Here is a 23,231-nt window from a genome sequence, read left to right as displayed (position 1 = left end):
TGTCGTGTGAGTTTCTGCTTTAACAACAACGACCTCGGAGTGGCTGCTCGCCAACTTACAAAATATCAAAGCTCAATGGCGAGTCGTGCAGCTTACCTACAACTCCAGGAACAGAAAAACGAGCTTCTGGCCTTTTTCGGGACGGATCCTTCCCAGGGCAACAAAAACTGGTCTCTCGTCTTCCTAAAGTAAGTACCAGTTACCCGACGTACTACGTCTTTCCAGGAAGGTGACGAGGTCGCCATGACCCGCATGCCCGATCCATGTTCCCCTCATGTGCACCAATACGCCCTCCTCAGAACCCCACACGCGGGCGTCTCCAACTGCTGTGCGGCGGTGGCTGCAACCCAATCCTCCATTTCCCACTATCTCTTACCCCGCCGTTATCTCAAACTCTTGTCTCTACTCGCTTCGACTCTTATCATCGCACATTTTCCTCGCTCTTTTGGCGGGGTAACGCCACCTATTCGTCTTACAAGTAGGTATAACGTGTAGGAGGTCTCCGGTCCCTCTCGTGTGACCACGGCCCTAGCCGGCCCATTGCCCCAGAACCTTCAAGGGTCTCTGTTCCATCGCCCGTATGGCCGGGATAGGAAGGGAACTTTGGCCGGTCCGGCTTGGTTACACGGCACCAGTGGTTGGCTGGTATGATACGAACTTAATGCTCGGCTTGTGGTTGGCCGGATGCGCCGCAGTCACAGGTGTTGCTCGAGAACTAGTCAGATATAAGTGCTCGGATCCCATCCCACAGAACTAGTCATGAACCTTATCACGACTTCTTGCCCAATATCAGTTCCTCCCTCTGATTCAAGTGATGCCAATCTGCCACAATCAATTTGGAGTTTTTAAAACCACGTTCCAGCCTAAGAGTAAAGCATTTAGATCACCATGGCGGCCACAGCAGTAGACAAGGAGGGCCTCTTCATCCCCGTGAGTGACACTCATCTGCCATATACCAAGTGCCTTATCTCACCCATTTCCAGCTCATCGACTTCTCAGCCTTCCTCAACGGCGACGCTGCCAAGCGCACCGCGACAGCCAAGCAGATCCTCAGCGGCTTTCAGAACGCCGGCTTCATCTACCTCAAGAATGTGCCCATAAGCGAGGAACTCCGCACTGCTACCTTCGCCAAGTCGGCCGACTTCTTCGCCCAGGATGACGAGGCGAAGCTCGCCCTCGGCTGGACCACCCCCGAGGCGAACCGCGGGTACTCGGCGCCCGGTCGCGAGAAGGTCAGCACCCTGAAGACCAACGCCGAAATCGAAAAGGTGCGTGCGGGGAACCCCGATCTGAAGGAGAGTTATGAGATCGGCCGCGAGGGCGAGCCCGGTCACCCGAACCAGTGGCCTGTCGAGAAGGAGGGCACGCGCGTCGCCGGGTTCAAGTCGCAGATGCTTGAGTTCCATGACCAATGCAAGGCGTTGCACGTTGAGGTCATGCGCGCTATTGCCGTCGGTATGGGTCTCGACGAGCACTTCTTCGACAGCTTCACAGATGCCGGCGACAACACGCTGCGTCTGCTGCATTACCCCTCTGTCGACCCCAATGTCTTCAAGATCAACCCGGGCCAGGTCCGCGCCGGTGAGCATAGCGACTACGGTTCTATCACACTGCTGTTCCAGGATGATCGTGGTGGGCTGCAGGTCAAGAGCCCCAACGGACAGTTCGTGGACGCCACGCCCATTCCCGGAACGGTTGTCGTCAACGCGGGTGACTTGTTGGCACGATGGAGCAACGATACCATCAAAAGCACCATCCACCGCGTTGTGGAACCTCCGAGGAAGTCAGAGGACGGCGCTGAGTACCCTCCGCGGTACAGCATTGCGTGAGTTCTTTTTCCTTGTTCGCGTTGCGGAGAAACTAACGTTGAGCAGTTACTTCTGCAACCCCAACTTCAAGAGTCATATTGAGGCCATCCCCGGCACATACGCCACGGAAGCGGAGAAGAAGTACGAAGGCATTGACAGCGGAACATATCTTGTACAGAGATTGGCGGCCACGTACTGATTGGTTCGGCGGGTATGGGGGATTAAGACACTTCGGGTACGGACCGGCTCGATCTAAGAACGTAAAAGCAGGCAACTATCAGTCAAAGAAACATTTCACTTTTCATACATTCCTTGTAACAACTTTGTGAACCTAAAGGGACGTCCAAAGACCTTGGGCAGAACCTAGGCTGGGCCAGCGAGAGTGTTCTAAGATAGTAAAGAGCATTCTCCCAGAATAACCATCCGCTGCAGCAGAAACCTACGTGACGAGGAGCAATAAGCTTCTGCATAGTCCATCCTACTGTCACCAAAATAATCTCTGAAACGGAGCCTCCAGAAGTGAGAGGCTGAAGACGTTGCTACAGTCATCTTCAGGTACGTCGTCAGGCTAAGCGTGGCAAAAATCAGCGTCAGTATACCACTTCAAAATGGAGTTCATGGCCTCAAGAGGTCCTGCGCCGCTCAACTTGTCGACACAGCAAGTAAACATTCACACGAGTTCGTCGCCGTCCTTCGCTATAAAGCGTGTGTCTCGGGGGGTGTCGTGCAACCTCTCCATCCTCCTAGTCTTGAACGTCGAGGAGCTCCATGTTGAAATCTTTCTATGAATGACCGAGTGAACCTACTGCAAACACCACTTTCATTGGTCGAATAGGTATTGGAAAATCCCTAATTGGGATGAGGTGGTTGATTTATGGATTGGACTGATCACAATTCAAAGATGAATCGAGATGAAGAAAGCTAAGGCAGCAAGCTGACAACGATGCTTAGAAGGGGTTTGTAGCGCCAATGCCATATTCTGACTGGGTACATTGTCCGAACTTGTCAGTTTCCTATGGGTCAAGTTGGTTGAAGTTGCTGCTGCTGTCCGGAGATCCAGGCGAGACAGTCACATGGGTGGCGAGGCGGGGCACTTCATGTACATCCGCACTGTGACGGCACTGGGAGACGTCAAGCTCCGAGCTCAAGCTTCCAGGCTAAGCCAGATGTCCCGAACGTTCATCCCACACTCAACTCAGACGTAGATGCAAGATGAAGAAGACGTTACTCTTAGTTTTCATCCACGGATTCAAGGGATGGGTTTCTTACGCTCATGATCCGGCGCGCTCATTCACTAACATTCCCACAGGGGGGTGACGACACCTTTGGCGACAAGGACGGCTTCACGGAGCAGCTCCGCGCAGACCTCGCCGCTGCGCTGCCCAAGATCAATGTGAATGTCATCGTGTACCCGAAATATGAGACGCGCGGCGACTTGGGAGACTGCGTGAGCCGGTTCCGCGACTGGTAAAACTCTTCGTCCCTTTGCATCTGATGAAACCCCCTCTCACTCAGACGGCTGACGCTCACCCGCAGGCTGCTGGAAAAGGTCATCGATCTGGAAGTCGCCAACGGCACTCCTTCGCCTACCGTCGACCCCTCGGTCCGCGTCGTCCTGGCCGGCCACTCTATGGGCGGAATCGTCGCCGCCGAGACCGTCATCGGGCTCACCTCGGACAAGCCCATCTACTCGGAAGACGGCATCGAAAAGAAGGCCGCCGACGACCCCTCGATGCCGTCCTTCAACACCCTCATGTTCCCCTACATCCAGGGCGTCATCGCCTTCGACACGCCCTACCTCGGCATCTCACCGGGCGTCGTCGCCCACGGCGCAGAGGGCCACTACAACGCCGCCAACGCCGCCATGACGCAGCTCAGCGGGTTGGGGACGGCCCTCTGGGGCGCGAAGCAGGCCACCACGTCCCCTTCCCCGTCGCGGAACAAAGCTCCCGTCGCGGCGCTCCCCGCCCCGCCTTCGAACAACGCCTCCCAGCAGCAGCAGAGCGCGTGGGGGAAATGGGGCAAGATCGCAATGGTGGCCGGCAGCGCGGCCGCCGTGGCGGCGAGCGCGGGCGCTGCGTACTACAACCGCGAGCAAATCACCCAGGGCCTGTCGTGGGCGACGTCGCACCTCGAGTTCGTCGGATGCCTGGCCAAGGGCGCCGAGCTGCAGAAGCGGGTGCAGTACATGGCGCGGCTCAACAAGGAGCTCGACGTCGGGTTCGCGAACCTGTACACGCGGCTGGGCAAGGCCGCCGGGTCCAAGGAGGTGAGCGTCGTCGGGACGGTGCTGGGGAAGGACCGGACGTTTTGCAACCTGCCCAAAAGGGGCGCCGCGGGGGTGTGGGAGGCTGCTGTGAACGATGCTGCCACGGAGGAGACGCAGGCGCATATGAGTGAGTGAGCCTGGGACTGCGTTAAGGTTTGCACGGCTAACTGGGTCACAGACATGTTTGAGGCAAAGATGAACCCGGGATACGACAAGCTCAAGCAGGACGCGGCGAACCTGATTGCACAGTGGACGCGGAATGAGTGGTACGAGACGAGCGAAGAGGACAAGCTTGCGATCACGGAGGCGGGCGAGAGCGCAACGGCTTGATGACCAATGTCCCTTCTTTTTTCTCTATTCGTAACGGATGAACTGTTGCTGCCCCCGAGCAACGACGCGATGCGCCCTAGATAAACATTCTCTTTTTTGTCTATATCCATACCCATCCTTAGTATAGTCTCAGAATACCCTCCTAACCTGTTTCTTTTGGATCCCCTCCTCTTTCCTTTTTGAGCATTTACTGGGTCTTTGAGCGGCCCGCCTCCTCGGCCTTCAAGTTGCGCATGACCTTGCTCCTCTGCTTCATCATGTAGGTGTACAGAATGTACGAACCTGTCCGTGTTAGCCTCTGCTCCCCGCCGCCACCAAGGGCCGTGGGCATGGAAAAACCTACCAGGAACGTAAATGGCGAGGATGGCGTACGAAACGTACGGGAACACCTCGCCAAACTGCTTGGCGGGCTCGGCGGCGTAGTAGATGAGCACGCACTCGCTCGTGATGCCAATGGGGTACAGCACGAAGAAGGTATTGTAGCGCAGCCAGGTCAGGGGCTTGGGCTGGAGGCCGCTGAGGTTGAGCGCGAAGTACGAGTAGCGAATGACCTCGGTGACGCTCCAGGCGAGCAGCATCGACGAGTACCAGGTGCTGCGCGCGAGCCAGGGGAAGGGGTAGACGACGCCCCAGACGAGGACGAAGCGGCTGAGGACCTGCATAACGGTCGTGAAGACGGGGGCGCGGACGACGCCTGGGAGAAGGAGTCTGGTTAGCTGTGCGTTCTCAAGGCCGCTACGGAGAGACTGGGGCAAGAAGGGGGAGTGTTTCTCACCGAGGAGCGCGTGCAGAACCTCCATGGCGGCCATGGTCTGCGTCCAGCGCGTCCAGTCGCCGACGCCGAGGTGCACAAATTGCGGGCCGCGGAGGGCGAAGAGGGCGATGGTACGGCCGAGGACGGTGGCCCAGGCGACGGCGGAGACGAAGTTGTAGAGGATCAGGTAGCCGTTCTTGAGCGGCGAGGACCGGCGTTGCGGCCGCGTCGGGCCGGCTGCGGTGTCGGCCATTGTTCGCTTGCTTTCGTTTGATCCGATTGCGTGGTCTGGCTGGGCGGGCTGGCGAATTATCGAAAGTTAGTTTTAGTTTCGACAGAGGCTCGTCGTTGGCAAGTGTTGATCCCAAGGTTTTGGGGGAGGATGCAAGGCGCGCAGAGGGACGGGAAGTTTGTTGAGGAGTGGAGGGTTGAGCTGCAGCCAGGGTTTTTGGAGCTTCTGCCCAGTCGAGGCCGCTGTCCGTCCCCCACCATAGGTCAATCGCCTCCGAGGTTCCTCGGCCTGTGGATGGCAGCGGGGGGAGAGGACAGCTGGGTTTGCCCACTGCAAAAGGTACGTCACAGTGCGTTCGCGCTGGAGTTGCAGGGGTCGAGCTCTGTCTAGTTTACAGTTTCTGACAACCGAAGCTCTTAAGCTTGGGTTATCTCTGAAGCCGTAGTAGCGTGTAGGTTGGTAAGCGAACGACAATCCTATGTATTATTTTCCGCATCATATTGTTAATGAATGGACAGGCTTTAAAGATATATGCTACGTTTTAACCCCCTGCTATGCCTAGTAATCACATGTGGAAAAGTCGTCCACTACGCCCAGAGATGGAAGAACATGGCGGACATGAGCACCATAGGCAGCCAGAAAGCCATGGCGCTGGACTGTCCCAACAGGTGGCCCGGTGCCGTCCCGTTGTGCAGCATTACAGCCTGGCCGACGGTGTCGGACGAGTCGATGCTGCAGACAACCTGACACTTCCCGTGGCCATCGCGGCGCGCCAGCCGACCCTCGGGCCCATGACCATGCCGCTGAAACCCAATGTCACGCCTCGAGGAGGACGACTGTTCGGTGTTGTTGAAGACCATCTCGATCCACTGGATCTGCATGACGGCCGAGCCGCCCACCTGCATGATTCCGGACCACGACCCACCGTCGCTCCAGGAGTTGAGCATGACGCGGCTGGGATCGCGGGGCACCTGGAACGAGATGCTAGAGACCTCTGAGCCGTCGACGAGCCACGTGCTGTCCTTCTTGTCCCAATCGAGGCGGTGGACAGCCCAGTCGCGCCACGAGGTGCCGCTGGGCATTGTGCCGTTCTGCGTCGACTTGTCGATGGTGTTGCCCTGCGAGTCGAAGGATGGTTGGTTCGTATACTGGATGCGGTCGTCGGGGTCCTTGGTCAGGACCTCAATGTCGGCCTCTTGAACGTCGGCGTACTTATCGGCTTCACGGTAGGTGAACAGCGCCGTGCACGCGCCGGGGTCGCCGAGAGTGCGGGCGAGCATGCGGACAGAGACGAAGTGGTAGCCCATCGAAATGGACTCCATCTCAGCAGAGCTCTGGAAGTCCTGGAAACGCACGGTACGCATGCTCATAAAGGTATCCGACGATGCATCCTGGTCGTTGTTTTTCTCGATGTAGATGTTGCTGGCCGAGTTGACCATGTTAATCGTAGCATCGTTGCCATCTTTCCCCTTCATGTCGGTGTTGTTCCAGTTCTGAATGCCCCATATCGACGTCCACTCGTCCGAGTTGAAGTAGTCGGATGTCACTGACGCGTTGGCACTGGCATCCCAGTCGGTGACAACGTCGGGGACCCCCGCATACTGCCCGAGGTTGCGGAAGTCGAAGAACAAGTGGTTGGTGAAGTAGCTCTCTGACGAGTTGGTCAAGTAACAATTGCACACCGAGTCGGCGACGTAAGGGTGGTCATTGGCCACGGCCAATGGAACCAGCACAAGAGCGAGGCTAAATAGAGGCGTCCGTCTGAAAGACATGATTCCTGCTTGTCTGTGGGCTTGGCGCCGAAGATGCGGCTTTGTCAGGGATGAGGTCGGGAGCTTGAATGAAGGCGGGCATGGGACGACTTAATAAGAAGGAATCGACATTTCATCCGAGAAAATGTGCAAACCTACTCTCAAAGGGCACGTTGCTTTGGAGCTTCCCTTTCACGGCGCACCGGAATGTGAGACGAGATCGAGCGTGCGCAGTGTTTCCCTCCTCCAGGGTGTTATCGAGCCACTAGCCGGCCAGGCCCTCGCCTCACCCGAGGGGGGATTCAGCCTAGACTGAGACGATGGAAGAGGTGGAGGGAGGGACCCTACCCAAGCCGACCCGGGTTGCGCGAACAGAGCCATCGAAACCGGCGACGAGTACTCCTTGTGCTAGCGGCCACTTGGTCACCATGATTTGGAAATCGCCGCCAAAGTTCAAGCCCGCATCTGCGGGGACAGCGACGTCTCCGTAGGGACCAACGTGACCCCGTCCGCTCAGTGTGTTAGTGTGGCCGGGCGAAGGCGATCCCGCCAACCCGCCCAGGAACGAGCGGGAAGGCTAGGCAGACAGTGAAGAAGGACGAAGGGACTTGACCAGAAATAGCCGTGGGATGAGCGATGTCACTCAAATATCCGCATGCGGTGGTCTGTTCTGTTAGCGTCGTAGTGATGGAGCTTCCCGTGCCGATTTTGGTGGTTTAGACTTCTAGGCGCGACGACGGGTAGATAGATACTAGCGACAAGCACGGCGGCCGATGTTGAGCTATTTGTGCTCCACAGGGAGGCCTCCTGGTTGCATTGGAACGGCTGGGGGGACTGAGCGATCAGAGGACCGAGGAAATACGACGTTTCTTCAGCGACGTGACGGGCCGATGTCGTGTTGCAAAGGTAGATGAAATGAGAGGATCTAGCGCTGTATCTTGCGGGTGAGGTCAGTGCGCAGCAGAGAACTTACATCTTGGTTTACTATGTAGGTACGGATAAACAAGAACAATGCGGAGGCGGGTCACATTGTCCAATCACATGCCTGTTCTCGTCGCCCCTGTCAACCCCAACGTCAACGACTTACACCAACTGCCGACCTACCTACAGGGCTGAATATGCACCTTGGTCCATTCCATTACTGCAGCGAAGTGAAGCTTGATTCAAAGAAGAATCTTGGCGCTAAAGGAGATGTTCCACGGAATCCCACTCCTTCACACGTTGTTCAGTATGGGGCTAGTCGAGGAAGACCTGTCCATCCTATCGACAGCAACTTACGGCCCAGTAACCCAGGAAACTCTGCCAAGGGTTGATCGGCGAAATACCACAAAACCCCCGTGAAACTCGCCACCCGAAATTCGCACCCGGAGATCTAACTTGAAGGGGGGTTGTTTGTTGGTCTCTGCATCAAATAAACATGTTTGGTATATCTTTTTGAGCGGAAGGGATAACAATAGATATAAACAGGACGAATGTTGGCTCGTTGCCTGGTCCAAAACAAAACACTCTGGGGATATTTGCTGTTCCAAAGGGAAGAATATAAGGTCCGCCGCTCTTTGCTATCATGAGTTTCATGAGGGTATCTGACTCGTTAAAACTGATCGGGCTCCTTCATCAAATCCGTCATCAAAAGTTGCGTGACCCGGACATAAATCCAAGGGCAAACATGCGCCCTGTCACATCAGATGATACCCTGGGTGAATTCATCCAAGACCGTCATCTCCTCAAACTTCTCCATCAATCGATCCACTCTGGCCGCCTCGCGATCTGTCACAGCCAGATCGAGATCGGTCACAAACATTCCCGTGGCCCGGCCAAAGAGCTTCTGGTTCTTCTTTGTCCTCATCTCCTGTAACAGGCCAAATGCCTCTGCCATGCCCATAGCACCTTTCCTGACCACCATGGATAACAGACCCCCGCAATCACCTCGGCGACGGTGAAAGAGCTGTAAAGGGCTTGGTAAGCGCGAATGCAGCTCAGAAAGTAGAGCCGCCATTCTGGGTTGCTCGTGTCGTTGGCCACGGCGTTGGCCACATGGAGGAGCGCCGAGTGGCCGAAGATGCTGAACGTTGACTGTGGATATGACGCATACACCTCGACCAGCTCTTTCAATTGCTCGACGGAAGCTGCGAAGAAGGCATGCATCTGGTTGGCCGACGGTGACCATGACTTGAAACCGTGTTGATCATCGCTGGGTATAAATGGCCGCAGGAGGTAAAGGATTGTGCCGTGAAACCACATGCTGTGCGTATCATGAGCATCGCGGCACTTGTCACCCGGGATGATGGGTATACTTACTGGCACACGAGGACTTGAGGTGGAGTGTACTCGCCACGCTCCATACCTCCTGACAGGTTGTCGGCCCAAGCCAAAAGCTTGCTATACTTTTCGAGAGCGAAAGCCTGTGACGAATACCCAGGACTGCCATCGTGTTGATACATCCATGTTATTTGAGACGATATTACCCACAACTCGCAAAAGGCCGCAAAAACCTCTGAGACAGGGGATGCCGATGATGACGATGATCGACCCCTCTTCAATTGGGCACGTGGTCGCGACCCCATATCCGAGTCTGATGAAGATGTTGCGCTGCTTTCTCTGCTGCTTTGCTCCTGTTCGACTTTGGTTTTTGGGTTTGTAAGGCTGCCCTTACCCGGAATCGGGAGTGTCGGTGGGTATTGAGTGTTCGCTGGCAGATAGAACTGGGATGTCATGCTGTGCCGCCGTTAGGCAGATTCCCACGCAAAAGAAATTTGTCTCCCATATGCGCACCTTAGAACGTTGAAAACCCCCCAGGCGGTCTGAGCTGTTGCTCGGGCCTTCATTTCCGACAGATGGCTCAAATCCATGAACGTGTATGCGTCAGGGCAACCAAAGAGCTTCAGTCGTTTGGCCATGGCTGCTGCCTCCTTGATATATAGAACGTCCAGCTCGCCTTTGCCGTTGCATCCGCAGGATTGAATCATGAGGGCCAAGGCAGTGATGGTAGGCAGAGTGTCGTCGTTTTGTGCAAGCCAGAGCTTGCTTGCCTCTTCTTCAAACTCCTGACTCCAGCGAGACGCCGCTGGCTGCTTTGCTGCATATGCTTGCTGTACGGGGGAATTAGCCATATAAACTCGTGCATACTCTAGGGGAGACTTACGCAGGCAAATGCAAGCAGGGCATTGACGAGGAGAGACGAGCAATAACGCACTTGTCCACCAATCAAGTCATCGAGAAACAGATCAGCATCAAACAGCCCCAAGATTGGATGATCTGTTTCCATGTATAGTGAGATGATATCTGCTGCGTTTTGGTTGGTGATGGACACCACGGTCCAAAATCCAATGTTGAGATTCTTCAGCCGGGGGTCTCTGCGAATGGGTGAAGGGGGAAGAACAGGACCCATTGGCGGTACGAAGAAAGCCGTGTTGTATTTCCGAGGAGGTACTTTTGATGTGCCAGAAGAGCTGTGTTTCGCTGCTTCATTTGTGACGGAGTAGTTGCTGTCCCTTGAGGCTGGAGGTTCCTCCTCAGATGAGTATGCGACTCGCGCTATCTTGGGTGGCCTAGATCCCATACTCTCCGACATCTCGATATGCGAGAACCTCCGAGTTTGGGGGTACGCGGAAGGATGCCGCCTTGTGAGTTCAAACTCAATGTTGGAATGGACATGAGGCAGAACTTCCCGGGGATCCTTTGGTCCAGATGGTCTGATGGAGCGAAGGGTGGCGAACGGGTCGACAGCGAATTTGAGCTTCTTAAGGGTCTGCTGAGCCATATCTTCTGGCATCGTCGCGAGCTGACTCAACATGTCCCGAAGCATCTGGTTCTCTCGTTTCAGAGCCATTGCTGACGTCTCTGTTTCGTTGGCACTGATGTAGACGCATTGCACCTTGAGCTCTGTGCATGGTGAGCAAGCGGGCCTTTTGCCATCGCACTATGTTCCAGCCTGTCAGTTTCCTGTTATCGCAAAGCTAGTATCACTAGGCACATGGCACAGAAACATGACATTGGTATACTTACCGCCTTCTTCTTAGACCGGCAAGCGTTACATGCAACTTTGGTGCTTGGCAGTCGTTTCCTTGATGAGGCCGGGAGGGAACGTGGAGGGACGGGTTGTGTAGCTTTGGGGGCCGGGAGCAAAGGCCGCAACGGCTGCAACGGCTTGTTCTGATCAGACATGATGGTCAAATGGGGCGCATCTAGGGCGCCCAGTACTTCTCACTTGGAAGAACCACTAAGCTCGAAGTTTTCTTCTCAAAGACGGCCCCTTCCGGATCGTGGGGAGACGAGTGTCACGAGAGGGCTGTTCCGTCGAGGAGGCTATCTCAAGCCCCGCCGTTCGCGATGGTGGGAAACTGAGGGGTGATGGGCACAAAGATGGGAGGAGAAGGGGGGGCATAATAATCAATCGACGAGCTGGTGAAGCAGACAAAGACCGAACAACGCCCCGAACGGAGAGTCGAGGTAGCGGTTGAGGGCGGAGGCTTGCTGCAGGCGCCGAGATTAGCTGGCGATTCTAATGGCGGTTGACGAGGCGTTCCGTGACAGATGAGAGGGCGGTGGGTAAGAGAGAACAAGGCGATGAGACGCTGATAGGCACTCAAGGGCGGCCCGGACGGCGGCAAGAAGGGCTGGAACAGTGTTGCGGCCGAGTTGCAGAGAGACAACATGTGGGCAGAAAGGAAAGTAGGGTGAGAGAGAGGGAGGGAAAGAGAGACAGAAAAGGCATGGGGTCGTATTTTGGAAACAGCTAGAGCTACAGGTCTTCATCGTCCAGAACCAGTCGTGCGCGCCGACTCCCGTGCTCCGGATCTGCCTCCGTTGCTCACAAAAGGCCTTCCAGTGATATGGTCTGGAAGGGCCCAAAAGACTGGAGCCCCTCAACGCGACATTGTGACCACAGCTCCCTGACTTTAACAAGTTTCTGGAAGCGCCTCCAGTTCGAGCCACTTTGGGATTAGGCCCTGATGGACGGCCCCGCCCCTGGGGCTCAATGACTAAGCTCCATCGACGATTTGCACAGCGTACCGCAGCGGTGCAAACCAGTCTCCAAGTCTCCCACCCACCCACCACTCACCTGTCTCTTACCTGTCTGTCAATCGCCGTCATTTTTCCCACCTCGACGGTATCTTCCTTGTATTCAATTTTCAGGCCAATACTGCACTCATCCGAGCACCACGGACAAGACAACACGGTAACCCTATTTTGCTCCTTCTCTGCGCATAGTCTGCCCGTTCACCACAGCGCGCTTCAAGTTCACCAATCTTCTTTCAAGCAATGAAGCTCCTGCTAGGCCGGCAGACTATTGTTACCCGGTGACAGGCATTCGACTTTCAAAAATTCACCACGCGACTTCTCCTTCTCACGCACACACACACACACACACACACACCACTCCATTTATCCCTGCATTCCCGTCTTTGAAACCATGGCGCCAGGCTCTCCGCGACCCGCCTCTTCCCCGCTGGAGGCTGAGCCCGAACAGAGCCGACCGGCCGATGGCGAGCAACCGACCGAGCGAGACTCCGTCACTCCTCCCGAGGGTGACGACAACAACTCCAAGAGAGACTCCAGCTCTCCGGAGTCTGGCGAGGCCAGCTCAACCGCATCTCCCACACCTGCCGACGCCAACGGCGAGAAACCCGCCTCTTCCTTCGATGCGCCGCCCCTACCGAACGAGGCACCGCCTCTCCCCTCTGAACCTGCCCCCGCGACCGAAGACGATGGCTGGGACTTTCAGTGGGACTCGACCTCTCAGGCATACTTCTTCTACAACCGCTTCACCGGCGCGACGCAGTGGGAGAACCCTCGCGTTCCTGTAGCCGCCGTCTCGACCAGCGCAGCCCCAGGCACGACTCCCGCCGCGGCGTCGACCACAACAGCCGGCCCTCCTCCCCTCCCGACGAATGACCGACCCCCCGCGGGCGGCTACAACCCCGCCATCCACGGCGACTACGACCCGGACGCGTGGTACGCCAAGGGCAACACGGCCGAGGAGAACGAGGCGAACCAGGCGTCTTCCGCGGCTTACGCAGCCGAGTACGGCGCCGTCGCACAATTCAACCGCTTCACCGGCCAGTTCCAGACGCTCGGCGACGGCCCCGACCGCCACTCGGACGAGGCCAAGAGCAGGCGCCAGATGAACGCCTTCTTCGACGTCGACGCGGCGGCCAACTCCCACGACGGGCGCAGCCTCAAGGCCGAGCGCAGCGGCAAGAAGCCCAGCAAGGCGGAGCTCAAGCAGTTCAAGGAGAAGCGCCGGGCGCGGAAGGAGGAGAAACGCAGGGCGTGGTTGAGGGATTGAGATGAGCTGGGTAGAGGGACGGCATCCTATTTTGATTTTTGAGATCGTTTGGGCTTTGCGATTTACAACACGCCAAAGATGGGCCCCCGTTGGATCGCGGGAGGGTGGAGAGGACAATTCTTCATACGGCGGCGTTGAGAGAGGGCTAATGTTCGGCTTTTGGGGGGACGGCACGGCTTGGAATTCGCGGTACAAAAACCTGCGCGTCGCATCGCGGGGACATACACTTTACAGAGACTTGTCAGACTAGGTCGGCCGCAATGGCCTTGAATACTGGGCATCACAGTATTGTGTATACAACATGGCCATGACCAGAGACGGTCATGAGCTCCATAACAAACAAACAGAATCAAGACTTATTTAACACATCACTTATTTTGAAGGCCAGAGGGCTCTTTTTCTCCCATGGGGTATCATTTGCGTCCATCTGTAACTACACGGCACGAGATAGATATCCTGCGGTTTTTTTTTTTTTTTCGTGCTCTACTCTTCGTCCTCGTCCTCGTCGTCGTCGAGGTCCATGTTCAGATGAATGCTCTCGTCGTCGCTGTCATCATCCCTTTCTTCCGCCGGCCCGGCGGCTGGCGCTGGGGCCGCAGCGGCTGCCCGTTCAACCTTTCTCTCTACGCTCTGCCTCTTGGGCGGGCTCGCGCCCTCGTCGTCGAGCTTACGCTTCTGCGCAGACGTCACGGCGAAGGGGTTCGCGACCTCGATCGACCCCCCCTCGGCGCCCTTGGATGGACGGAACGGGTTGCTGCTGTCCTCGGCATCGTCATTGGCGACAACGATTGTCCCGCCAGCCGATGCCTGCGCCTTGGCCTCGGCCTCCTCCATTTCCTGGTCCTCGGCGTCCCCCTTGACCTCGATCTCAGAGACAATCTCTTCGTCGCCATCCCCGGCGTCCTCCTCGGCCTCCAGCTCCTCGAGGGTGGCGTTGACGCCCTCGAGGACATCGGAAGACCCCTGCGTCGAGGTGCGGATGTTGGAGCGCAGGATCTCGACGCCGCGGTCGTGCGGGAACTGCTGCGCGAGGTAGGGTAGGATGCTGGGGAACATGGCGCCGCCCTGGTTGACGTAGGGGTTCAGCACGCTGGCGAGCATGGCGTCGCGGTTGCGCGATAGGATGGCCGTCTGGTCCAGGAGGCCGCGCAGACCCGGCTTGAGGTGCTGCTGAGGCAGGTGAGTGAGGAGGCTGGCGAGGAGGGACTTGGCGGCGGCGAGGTGAGCGGGGTCTAGGGTAGGCCTGGATGCGGACGCGGATTCCGCGGTAGTCTGCGAGGGGAGGAAGAGGTCTGCGTTAGCGGCGATGTTGTTCTTCTTGGTCTCGGCGGCGGTCTTGGTGGCGGGTTTCGCTTCCTTGACGTAGCCAAACTCTTGTTGGATGTCGCGGCAGCAAGCGAGCGAGACGATGCCAAGCGTCTCGACGGTGAGCTTCTGCAGGCCAGGGCCGGCGATCGGGAGGGTCTCGTCGAGGAGCCTGTAGGTGGCGGCGCGGACCGTGGGGATGTTGATGCCGGAGCGGAAAATGAGGATCATGTTGTCGTAGATCTCTGGGATGGTTGACAGCGCGTTGCGCTCCAGCCTCTGCACGAGGATCAGGAGGAGATCCAGAGCGGCAACGTGGATGTCGGGCATCGCGGCCCAGAGCTCCTCCTTTTCTTCTCTGCCCACAGCAGCTTGGGTCTCGAGCGCCTGGTCCCATGACTGGGACTTGGAATTGCGGCTGATGAGCGAGACGCGAGAGATGACATCCATGATGGCAGCAACGGGGATCGTGACAGGCGTCTTCGTCGAGTAGCGGAGTGCGTCGGCGAGGAAATGGAGTAGACCGACGAGTCTGTCACGCCCAGCAGAGATCCCGGCCCATTGGGGGAGCTGGTCAGGCGTCTCGAGACCCTGCGGCTGCGTGTCGAAGTCGACCTTGGAGCGGGTGTAGGGTGCTGAGGCCTCCCATGACTCCTGGACGGCACGGAAGACCTGGTCAGCAGTCGAGTGGAAGTCTTTCCTCAACTCGTCAACCAGCTTGGCCCAGTCGTCACTTGGCCCCGTCTTGCCCGCCGTGGTAAGGGGCAGCGAGATGGCCAGGTGTCTGCTAGCCCGACGAAGAGATAGTGGTACCATTGTGCCGTCAGAAGAGGTGGGTGCCAGGTAGGGGCGGATAGCTGTCCTGATCTGGCCATTGAAGGGGCGACAGGTGGTCGGGTACGCGGGGATTAGGGTGGAGAATGCGTCGAGGACGGTCTCAACGACGGTCAGTGGCGTCTTGAGGCGCTGCCCCGATGCTGGGAGCTTGATCATCTGCAGGCATGCATTGAAGAATGTTGGGATGGTGGGCGTCGCGATCTCTCTGGTCAGAGTCTGATAGCCGTGGATGAGAGTGTAAATCCGGACGAGAGTGACAATGGCAATCTCCTTAACCGGGAAGGGATCGTTTTTCTAGAAACATGTCAACAAAAGGGGCTCCATATGAGAGGTCAGACTGCCTTACCTGGAGCATGGCCAAGAGCCCACGAACCCAGTTGCCCGACTCCTTGAGGCATTCCCAGCCGCCCACGTCGATGATGGCTTTGACGAGGGTTGCGCCAGTAAAGCGCCCCATGGCACTCTTGCCGTTCAACAGGGTCATGACGATGGTTCTCAGCTTATGAACCAGGGTCGAAGCTTCAGATGAGTTGGATGTCGCCTTTGGGTCCTGAGGCGCAGACAGGACATCTTTGCAGCGGAGGACATGGTTGATGAAGGCCGGGATTGAGTGAGGGAGCTGAGCCGGCGGTGTTGAAGTCAATCGGCGACAAAGCACCTTCAGATCCGGAGGAAGAGACATTTTGCTCGAGAGTCGAGAACGGCCGATTCTGAAAAGTCAATTGAGACTCCAGATGAATGGTTGGAGCCCGGAAATGAGAGGAAGCGGGCAATATCTCGGGTCACAGCCAGAGTCTTCCAAGCTGTTGATGCTGAATGAAACTTTTTTTCCTGTAAGTGAAAGGTACATTTCGCATGTACCACCGATTGACCGGGGCATCGAGACATGATTGGCTGTGCAGATCCCACCTTGCCGGTTATGTAAGGTGGTCCAGAAACACTGCACAAAGGCATCGCAAACGCCGGTTCAATCTATCCCTGATCATATACTATTGTCTGGCCCGTGCTCCCCGTAAGGGACCTGATTGATGGCTAGGTAGGTAGGTATTGCAATTCACAAGCTTGTGCTTCCCCGAATTCCCATCCTTTTCACAAGTCTGCTCCACCTAGCGCAGCCCACCTACACCCGCCTACGCCAACCAGACCAGACCAGACCAGACCGTCGCTTTTCTGCCAGCTCAGCGCACTTGGTACTTGGTGGCGGTAACACTGCCAACCGAGCGCATGTCAACCGTGTCGATCCAATCGGTTACGCAACGTGCCTTCTCCCCTAATTAAGTCATTCTTGGGTGACATAAACATCGCCAACCTCCCTCCACCTCCTCTTCCCCAAAGGTATCTTCAGCAATACCATGCCGTGGATCCAGATGCGCTGCTAGTAGGATTGGTTTGCATTTCTGTTCCATCATCGGCACAGGCTCAAGCATCGCGAAATGGCTGTGAGTTGTTTCCATTTTCCACGGCCCTTTTTGCCAGACCGCCCCATGGCTCTTGAACCCTCATGACGTCGAGCTGAACACTGAACACTGACCAATGTGTTTTTTCTGTTTGTTCCTTGCAGCCCGACCCGAACAAGGCCGCCCACTACATCAAGGCCCTCGACGATGCGAGATGCGAGGGCAATTGGAACGCCGTCCCCGAATTCGTCCGCAAAATCAGGAAACATGCGCCTGATCGAACCTGTCGGTGACCTCGAAACGAGCACGCAAACGCGGCGATGCCCCCGTTACTGACTCCGAACCCCTCTTAGGCCTGACCCTAGCTGCCGAAACGGAATGCGCAATCGCCAAAGCCACCGACTCCTCTGGTGCCGGCCGACCCTCGACTGCCGTCTCCGCCAAGGACCTCGATGCCGCAAACGTGCAGACCAAGTTGCGGGCCGCCATCGACGCGGAGACAAACTTTCCGGAGGACAGATTCCAGGCTCAGGTCTGCGCAGCCTTGTTGCATTGGGTGGCAGAGGAGTTCGATCAGGCCGTCGCTTGTTTGCCCCAGGACATCGAACAGGAGCTTGCGCAACTCGGTACGACCGACAAGGTATCGGAATGGACCAACATCAGCGCCCTGAAAGCTGCCTTCATCAAGGCGGACTGTCTGGCGCGCAACAACAAGACGGCTGAAGCCCTCGCCGTATTCGACTCCGCACTTCCCTCAGTATCCATGGCCTGGACCGGCCGCAGCGCTCACAGGCAGTTCAAGGTCTGGTCCGAACTCTTCCTGACTGAGTACTGCATGCTTCATAGTGAAGCCCTTCGAGCGAACGAGCGGTCGCTCGCGGATCCTAATTCGCTTGCCTGCTTCCGAACCTGGGCTAGGTACTGGGAGTCGATGTCAGGGCCGGTCACGGGAGGACACGGATATAGGGGCTCTGTGCCAAGGCGACAAGTCTGGCTGGAGTACTATTTGGCATTGGCGACCATCCTTGAACTGGACATACCGTTCCCCGCGGGTTACCTCGGCAAAGCCATAAATGAGGCCTCTGCGAGAAACCAGCTAAGAGTTGAGCTCAAGAAGACGGAGGCCGCATACGAGGCCCTTCTCATCAGTGAGACTAGTTTCCCACGGGCAGATGAGACGAGAGAAGAGGTCGAGTCCTTTGTCAAGGCGGTCGTGAGGAACTGGTCTATTCTGTGTGGCCGCGGATGGAGGGAGCAGGATCTTGGTCAGGGGGGCCGCGAGAGTCTGAGCAGAGGTGTCCTCGACACTCTGTATGCTGCGGCGACAAAGACGTACCATTCCACGGCAATTCTTCGCTGTCTCTTCACCGTTCATCTGGCTGTGGCGGAGTTCGACTTGGCCTTCAAAGCTTTCGACTCGTACCTCGACCTCGTCAGACACGGCAAGGCTAGGGTCGACAAGACAGGTCATCTGGAGGCCAACCTCGACGATGATGGTACCGTCCTGGAGACAATGTCTCAGTGCATTCTCGCGCTATGCCGGTATGGCGGTACAGAAGCCATCGAAAAGGCCCGCATTATTGGAAATGAGCTTGAGGATTGGCTGGCAAGGCTTCCACAGTTGAGGAACGGCATTGATAATGAGAACACTGTGCCAGAAGAGGATGACGCGACCACTCTTCACCCCAAGATCCCCCCCATCTGATTGCCCTGTCTTGGCAGGCAATCGGCCTATCTCAGGCCCACTGGTCGAGAACCACATACGACGCGGCATCGCGGACTGAGATTCAGACCAAGGCTATCAGATGTCTGAGAAAATCCCTGTCCCAAGAGTTGGGTCGTACTCGGGATGTCCGCAGTCTGTTTGCACTCGGCCTGCTCCTCGCCGAGAGGCGAGACCTGGCCCCAGCAATCGAGATAGTCAAAACGGCGCTCATCTCCAACAAATCGGCAGACGACGAGCAAGATCTTTACCACGGTCCCTACTGGCAGCAACGCTCATTGATACCTCTCTGGCACCTTCTGGCTCTGTTGCTGAGCGCGAGGCAGGACTACAGCATGGCGGCCAAGACTTGTGATGGCGCTTTCGAGCAATTTGGCGACCCCTCTGTTTTGTTCGGAAGACAGGATCTCCACTTCAAGAGCGAACACCTCAACGAGGCTGAAGCTCAGGATGAGAAGATCGCCAACGAGCGAAAGGGGGTCGTAGATGACATGGACGATACCGAAAGAGAGAGCATTCTCGAAGTGAAGATGACGCAGCTTGCACTTGTCGAGCTATTGGAAGGGCCAGATGTCGCTGTCAATGCAAGCTCTGAGTTGATGTCGCTCTTTATGCGGCTGTTCGGCAACCTTGAAACTAAACCAACCATGCAACCGCCCAAGACGGCCGACACAATGGTGCCAAAGAGCTCAGCTGGCACACTGAGAAGCATAAAGGGAAGCTTCTTCGGATCTACGCGAACGCGGCAAACCAGCATCGCCGACAGTGAGAAAACGACAACCCCTTCCCGCCCGCAAACCAGTGCAACGAGCACCGCGCCAACAATACAGGTTACACAAGAGAATGGGTCGCCCACAGAGAAGAAGTCACGCCGACTTTCCAGCGTGACACGCCGGGCCAGGAGCGAGTCGGGCAAGAGGCACAGCCTTCGCAAGCGAGACAGCAGCGGCGGTCGCAAGAGGACGGCCAGTGTGAGCAGCGTTGGCACCAACCCCCATGCGCCGACCGTCGTCGATGGCGAAGTCTTCTTCACTCCTGGGGACGAATTGCAGCAGTCCGATTTCTTCCCTCTTTCAGGCAACCGGCAAGCGTCAGCAGCATCTTCTGTTTCCCGAGGTCGTTCCCTCCACCACCTAGAGTCATACGCGTCCCAGAAGTCGAGATCAACGAATTTCTCAGAAATCTCTGCCAGTGGCACTTACACCATTTCTAACCCGTTGCCCCTGATTCATTTCCCCTTGGATACAGTGCGGAGACAGAGGGCAGTTCTTCTCACCAAAGTGTGGCTGATGATTGCGGGATTCTACCGACGTGCCAACATGTTTGAGGATGCCAAAGGCGCGATTTCGGAGGCTCAGAAGCTCGTGGGTCTACTCGAGGCCGAGGTCGCAAAGGACGCGACGGGCTCCTTGTCCATGAGAGGCAATAACTGGGCGGAAAAAAAGGGTGTCGACGAACTATTGGGAGATGTGTGGGCGGAGGTGAGTTTCACTCCTGCAGCGATTGTGGTTTCTGGTGACTGACAGCTTGAACAGCTTGGTAATCTCTCTCTGGCCAAGGGGTCACCGTATTTGGCCCGGTCAGACTTTGAGATGGCTCTAACTCATTACCCCGACCACCCGGCAGCTATCGTCGGGTTATCCGATATTCTGCTCGACATCTACAGCGAGAAGATCCTCCCACCTCCGGCGATCCCCACCCTCAGCGTGCCGGAGAACGTCTCCAGCCTTTCTCTTCCGCCCCCAGAACTGCCCAAGTTGGCGGTTCCTCAAAACGGCCTCCCGTCGGAGCCCCTCGGCCTAGGCTCCAGTGCATCAGGCTCCGGATTCAGCAAAGCCAACGCCCAGCAATCCGCCACATCCGCCACAACCGCATCGTCGGTCAAATCGTTCGAAAGGTCGGAATCGGAAGAGAAGCTGCCGGCCCCGTACAAGGCGACCTCGGTCCCCAAGATCGACCGCCTCGCCGCGCGTGACCGTGCCTACGGGCTGCTGTCTTCGCTGACGAAGCTCGGCAGCGCGTGGAACAGCGCAGAGGCGTGGTTCGCGCTGGCCCGGGCCCACGAGGAGAGCGGCCAGATCGACAAGGCCAAGGAGGTGCTCTGGTGGTGCGTCGAGCTGGAGGAGGGCACCGGTGTGAGGGAGTGGCAGTGTCTTGGAAGCGGCGGCTACGTGCTTTGAGAGTATTCTTGTAATTATTATTTTTTTCCGGCCTTTGGTCAAGAGGGGGTCCTGTTGTCTCCTTGGGCTTGCTGTCATCTCGTCAACCTCGCCGGGGTTGTTCCGAGGTGGCCAGGGTTTTGTAGCAATATGCGATATCCGAACGTAGTCTTTCAAGTATCCAATGGATGTGTTGCTTCTTCACCCGGAGGGAGGGGTTCCCAGAGGGGAAGAAAGGCTTGTAATCGTGCTCGAGGTCTGGCGTGTGTGTGTAGAGCTGCGGTGCATGCCCGTGAGAACCGGGCGGTCCTGCCGGCCGTGCCTACGGACTTTGCCGCAGGGGCCGGGCCGCGTAGTATCCCGCCCACCACCACCCAGGCTCTTTTCGGGTCGGCGTCGGGAGGCACGGCACGGCACGGCCTCTGCCGTGTGGCTCGACGAGGCCTGCCGGGCGTTGGGTGGTCGGATCACAAAGGGCCCGTCCATGCACGTCTTCTCGGGTGCATCGTGCCTTTTGGTCTTTCACCTGACTCTGCTTTCCCCTTGTGGCCACGTTGGGAGCAGCGGCCAGCAGGGAAGATGTTTTGCTTCCCCTGGCTTTTTCTGGTCTGGCTGGAGCCATCTACGAAAAAGCAACAGGCAGTCGGATGGTGCCGGCCGGACTGTCGTATGAGAGGAAGTCTGCACAGAGGGCGGCGTTTACACTATAAGTGGCGCTTCGCATTGTCCCCGTCAACTTTGGCGTCAACATGTGCGTGAGGTGGGGGGTGTCACTGGATCCTTCTGATAGAGCTTCGATGCGAGCAGGAAACACGTCCACCCGTACTGATGGTCATCCTCTGAGCTTGCCTTGCACTTTCAAAACATCTGCCCTCTGCAGGGTCGCAGTTATATCAACGACAATCAAAGTAATAATCCATGCCCTACATGACTCGTTATTTGAGCTATCCGAATCTGCCGCAGGACCAAGATAACCTCCGAACGCCAAGCCGAATCCTATGCCGCCAAAAGCCCGCAATACATCAAACTCCGCCTTCGCTCGCAAGGAACGGGTTTCTGACAGATGGTCGGGCATCACCACGCCACCAGACCGGGTGGCAGTTTTGGGTACTCTCTCCCTTCAATGACCTCTGTCCCAAACGGGTATTCTGAATCCGCCGCTTCCCCATCCACTTCCGCCGGGCCGTCGCCTTCCGTCCCAGGCTCGCCCTCGAGGTCTCTCTTCCAGTTTGCGTTGCAATGGCCAGGCACATACTTGGCCGCGTCCATGGCCAGTGTGAGCTTGACCTCGGGACAGTACTCCCAGATATGCTTACGCAGCGCCGGGGTACCCCATATGGGACTGTGAAGCCAGATACCACTGCCACCCGTGTGGTAGCCCATGGGCTCGTAGAAGCCTTCACGGTAGTCGTCTATACCCTCAACGAATTCTCCGTCGGCGGCGGCCTCGAGTGTCGCATTCTCCCCACCCTTGTTCACCTTGGTGCCTTCACCCGAGTGCATCTCGCCACTAAAGTACAACGACACGGTACCATTGGCCACCTTGCTTCCTGGCCGGTGAGCAAGGCGTTCGGCGAGCCAAACGTCTTCTGGGTCGGATCCGTCAACGCGCTGCTGGTACCTCAGAATGTCGATCATGGCGCTGACGCGACGCATGGACAAGCCGCCATTGCCACCCCAGCGGCCGCCGGGGTTCCAGGGGGCTCCGATCCAGTCATACTCGAGGTAGTCGTTGATGTTCCTCTGGCTGTTGGCGCAGAGGATGCTGTCAGTCTGAAAGACGAGGAGCCACTCAGCAGGTTGCAGGACCGTCTCGTAGAGCCAGAGATTTGTCAAGAACCGACTGATCATCTCCTGGCCAGCCGTGCTCATGTTGGAGGGGATGTAGGTCAGGTCCAATTTGCCGGCGGCGACTTGTTCGCGAATAGCGACAGACTGGTTAATGGACCTAACGGACTCGAGAGAGCCCATGAAGCGGAAGCGCCAATCGGGAGGCACTACGGAGATGAAGTGCAGCATCAAGGGCGCAAGAATGGGATTGGGACGGTTCTCCACGAGGAGGGCGACCTTGGAATGGTTGTATGGCGAATGTGCGTATTCGAGAGATATTTGTGGCACCGTCATTGTCTTGATCGTAGGCAGCGAGAGCCATACCGAGACGCCACTAACACGGCATCGTCAGTACTCGACAGATCCACGGCGAGTTCAGTCCGGGAGGGAGTGGAACATCAGCTTACAGAAAGAGGAAAAAAGCACCGGTTACTCTCATGCGGCGGCTCGTCCGGCGCCATAGCTTGAACATGACGAGCTTGAGTTTTTCCCACACGTCTGACATTGTTGGCTCGCCTTTGACGGCAGGCCCCGAGGACGAGGCCAT

At 57.0% G+C, this 23,231-nt stretch overlaps 9 protein-coding genes across 9 annotated transcripts; 5 read left to right on the top strand and 4 right to left on the bottom strand.

Moving 5' to 3' along the window:
• Window positions 1-888: 888 nt before the first annotated feature.
• On the top strand, window positions 889-2,007 carry ColSpa_08101 (2-oxoglutarate-dependent dioxygenase htyE; the record flags this gene model as incomplete). Its single annotated transcript, XM_049274313.1, has 3 exons — window positions 889-930; window positions 984-1,825; window positions 1,875-2,007. The coding sequence occupies 3 exons, from the start codon at window positions 889-891 to the stop codon at window positions 2,005-2,007; spliced, it is 1,017 nt and encodes a 338-aa protein (XP_049130270.1).
• Window positions 2,008-3,020: 1,013 nt separating this feature from the next.
• Window positions 3,021-4,407, top strand: ColSpa_08100 (uncharacterized protein; the record flags this gene model as incomplete). The annotated part of the gene is made up of 4 exons (XM_049274312.1): window positions 3,021-3,068; window positions 3,118-3,275; window positions 3,345-4,204; window positions 4,256-4,407. 4 exons carry the CDS (start codon window positions 3,021-3,023, stop codon window positions 4,405-4,407), a joined length of 1,218 nt encoding a protein of 405 aa, XP_049130269.1.
• Window positions 4,408-4,594: 187 nt separating this feature from the next.
• Window positions 4,595-5,414, bottom strand: ColSpa_08099 (putative very-long-chain (3R)-3-hydroxyacyl-CoA dehydratase; the record flags this gene model as incomplete). Its single annotated transcript, XM_049274311.1, has 3 exons — window positions 4,595-4,689; window positions 4,751-5,101; window positions 5,183-5,414. The coding sequence occupies 3 exons, from the start codon at window positions 5,412-5,414 to the stop codon at window positions 4,595-4,597; spliced, it is 678 nt and encodes a 225-aa protein (XP_049130268.1).
• A 566-nt stretch (window positions 5,415-5,980) lies between these two features.
• On the bottom strand, window positions 5,981-7,165 carry ColSpa_08098 (uncharacterized protein; the record flags this gene model as incomplete). Its single annotated transcript, XM_049274310.1, has 1 exon — window positions 5,981-7,165. One exon carries the CDS (start codon window positions 7,163-7,165, stop codon window positions 5,981-5,983), a length of 1,185 nt encoding a protein of 394 aa, XP_049130267.1.
• A 5,392-nt stretch (window positions 7,166-12,557) lies between these two features.
• On the top strand, window positions 12,558-13,433 carry ColSpa_08097 (xanthine dehydrogenase; the record flags this gene model as incomplete). Its single annotated transcript, XM_049274309.1, has 1 exon — window positions 12,558-13,433. One exon carries the CDS (start codon window positions 12,558-12,560, stop codon window positions 13,431-13,433), a length of 876 nt encoding a protein of 291 aa, XP_049130266.1.
• Window positions 13,434-13,916: 483 nt separating this feature from the next.
• On the bottom strand, window positions 13,917-16,257 carry ColSpa_08096 (pre-rRNA-processing protein rix1; the record flags this gene model as incomplete). The annotated part of the gene is made up of 2 exons (XM_049274308.1): window positions 13,917-15,869; window positions 15,922-16,257. The coding sequence occupies 2 exons, from the start codon at window positions 16,255-16,257 to the stop codon at window positions 13,917-13,919; spliced, it is 2,289 nt and encodes a 762-aa protein (XP_049130265.1).
• Window positions 16,258-17,008: 751 nt separating this feature from the next.
• Window positions 17,009-18,677, top strand: ColSpa_08095 (uncharacterized protein; the record flags this gene model as incomplete). Its single annotated transcript, XM_049274307.1, has 3 exons — window positions 17,009-17,014; window positions 17,137-17,257; window positions 17,326-18,677. 3 exons carry the CDS (start codon window positions 17,009-17,011, stop codon window positions 18,675-18,677), a joined length of 1,479 nt encoding a protein of 492 aa, XP_049130264.1.
• A 353-nt stretch (window positions 18,678-19,030) lies between these two features.
• ColSpa_08094 (uncharacterized protein) lies at window positions 19,031-20,875 on the top strand (the record flags this gene model as incomplete). The annotated part of the gene is made up of 2 exons (XM_049274306.1): window positions 19,031-20,176; window positions 20,231-20,875. 2 exons carry the CDS (start codon window positions 19,031-19,033, stop codon window positions 20,873-20,875), a joined length of 1,791 nt encoding a protein of 596 aa, XP_049130263.1.
• Window positions 20,876-21,928: 1,053 nt separating this feature from the next.
• ColSpa_08093 (uncharacterized protein) lies at window positions 21,929-23,231 on the bottom strand (the record flags this gene model as incomplete). The annotated part of the gene is made up of 2 exons (XM_049274305.1): window positions 21,929-23,018; window positions 23,092-23,231. 2 exons carry the CDS (start codon window positions 23,229-23,231, stop codon window positions 21,929-21,931), a joined length of 1,230 nt encoding a protein of 409 aa, XP_049130262.1.

The sequence above is a fragment of the Colletotrichum spaethianum genome, assembly GCF_022836535.1.
Source record: "Colletotrichum spaethianum MAFF 239500 DNA, contig21, whole genome shotgun sequence".
Classification (NCBI taxonomy): Eukaryota; Fungi; Ascomycota; class Sordariomycetes; order Glomerellales; family Glomerellaceae; genus Colletotrichum; species Colletotrichum spaethianum.
The sequence above is the reverse complement of the archived record's forward strand: the minus strand, read 5'-3'. Positions and strand labels throughout refer to the sequence as shown.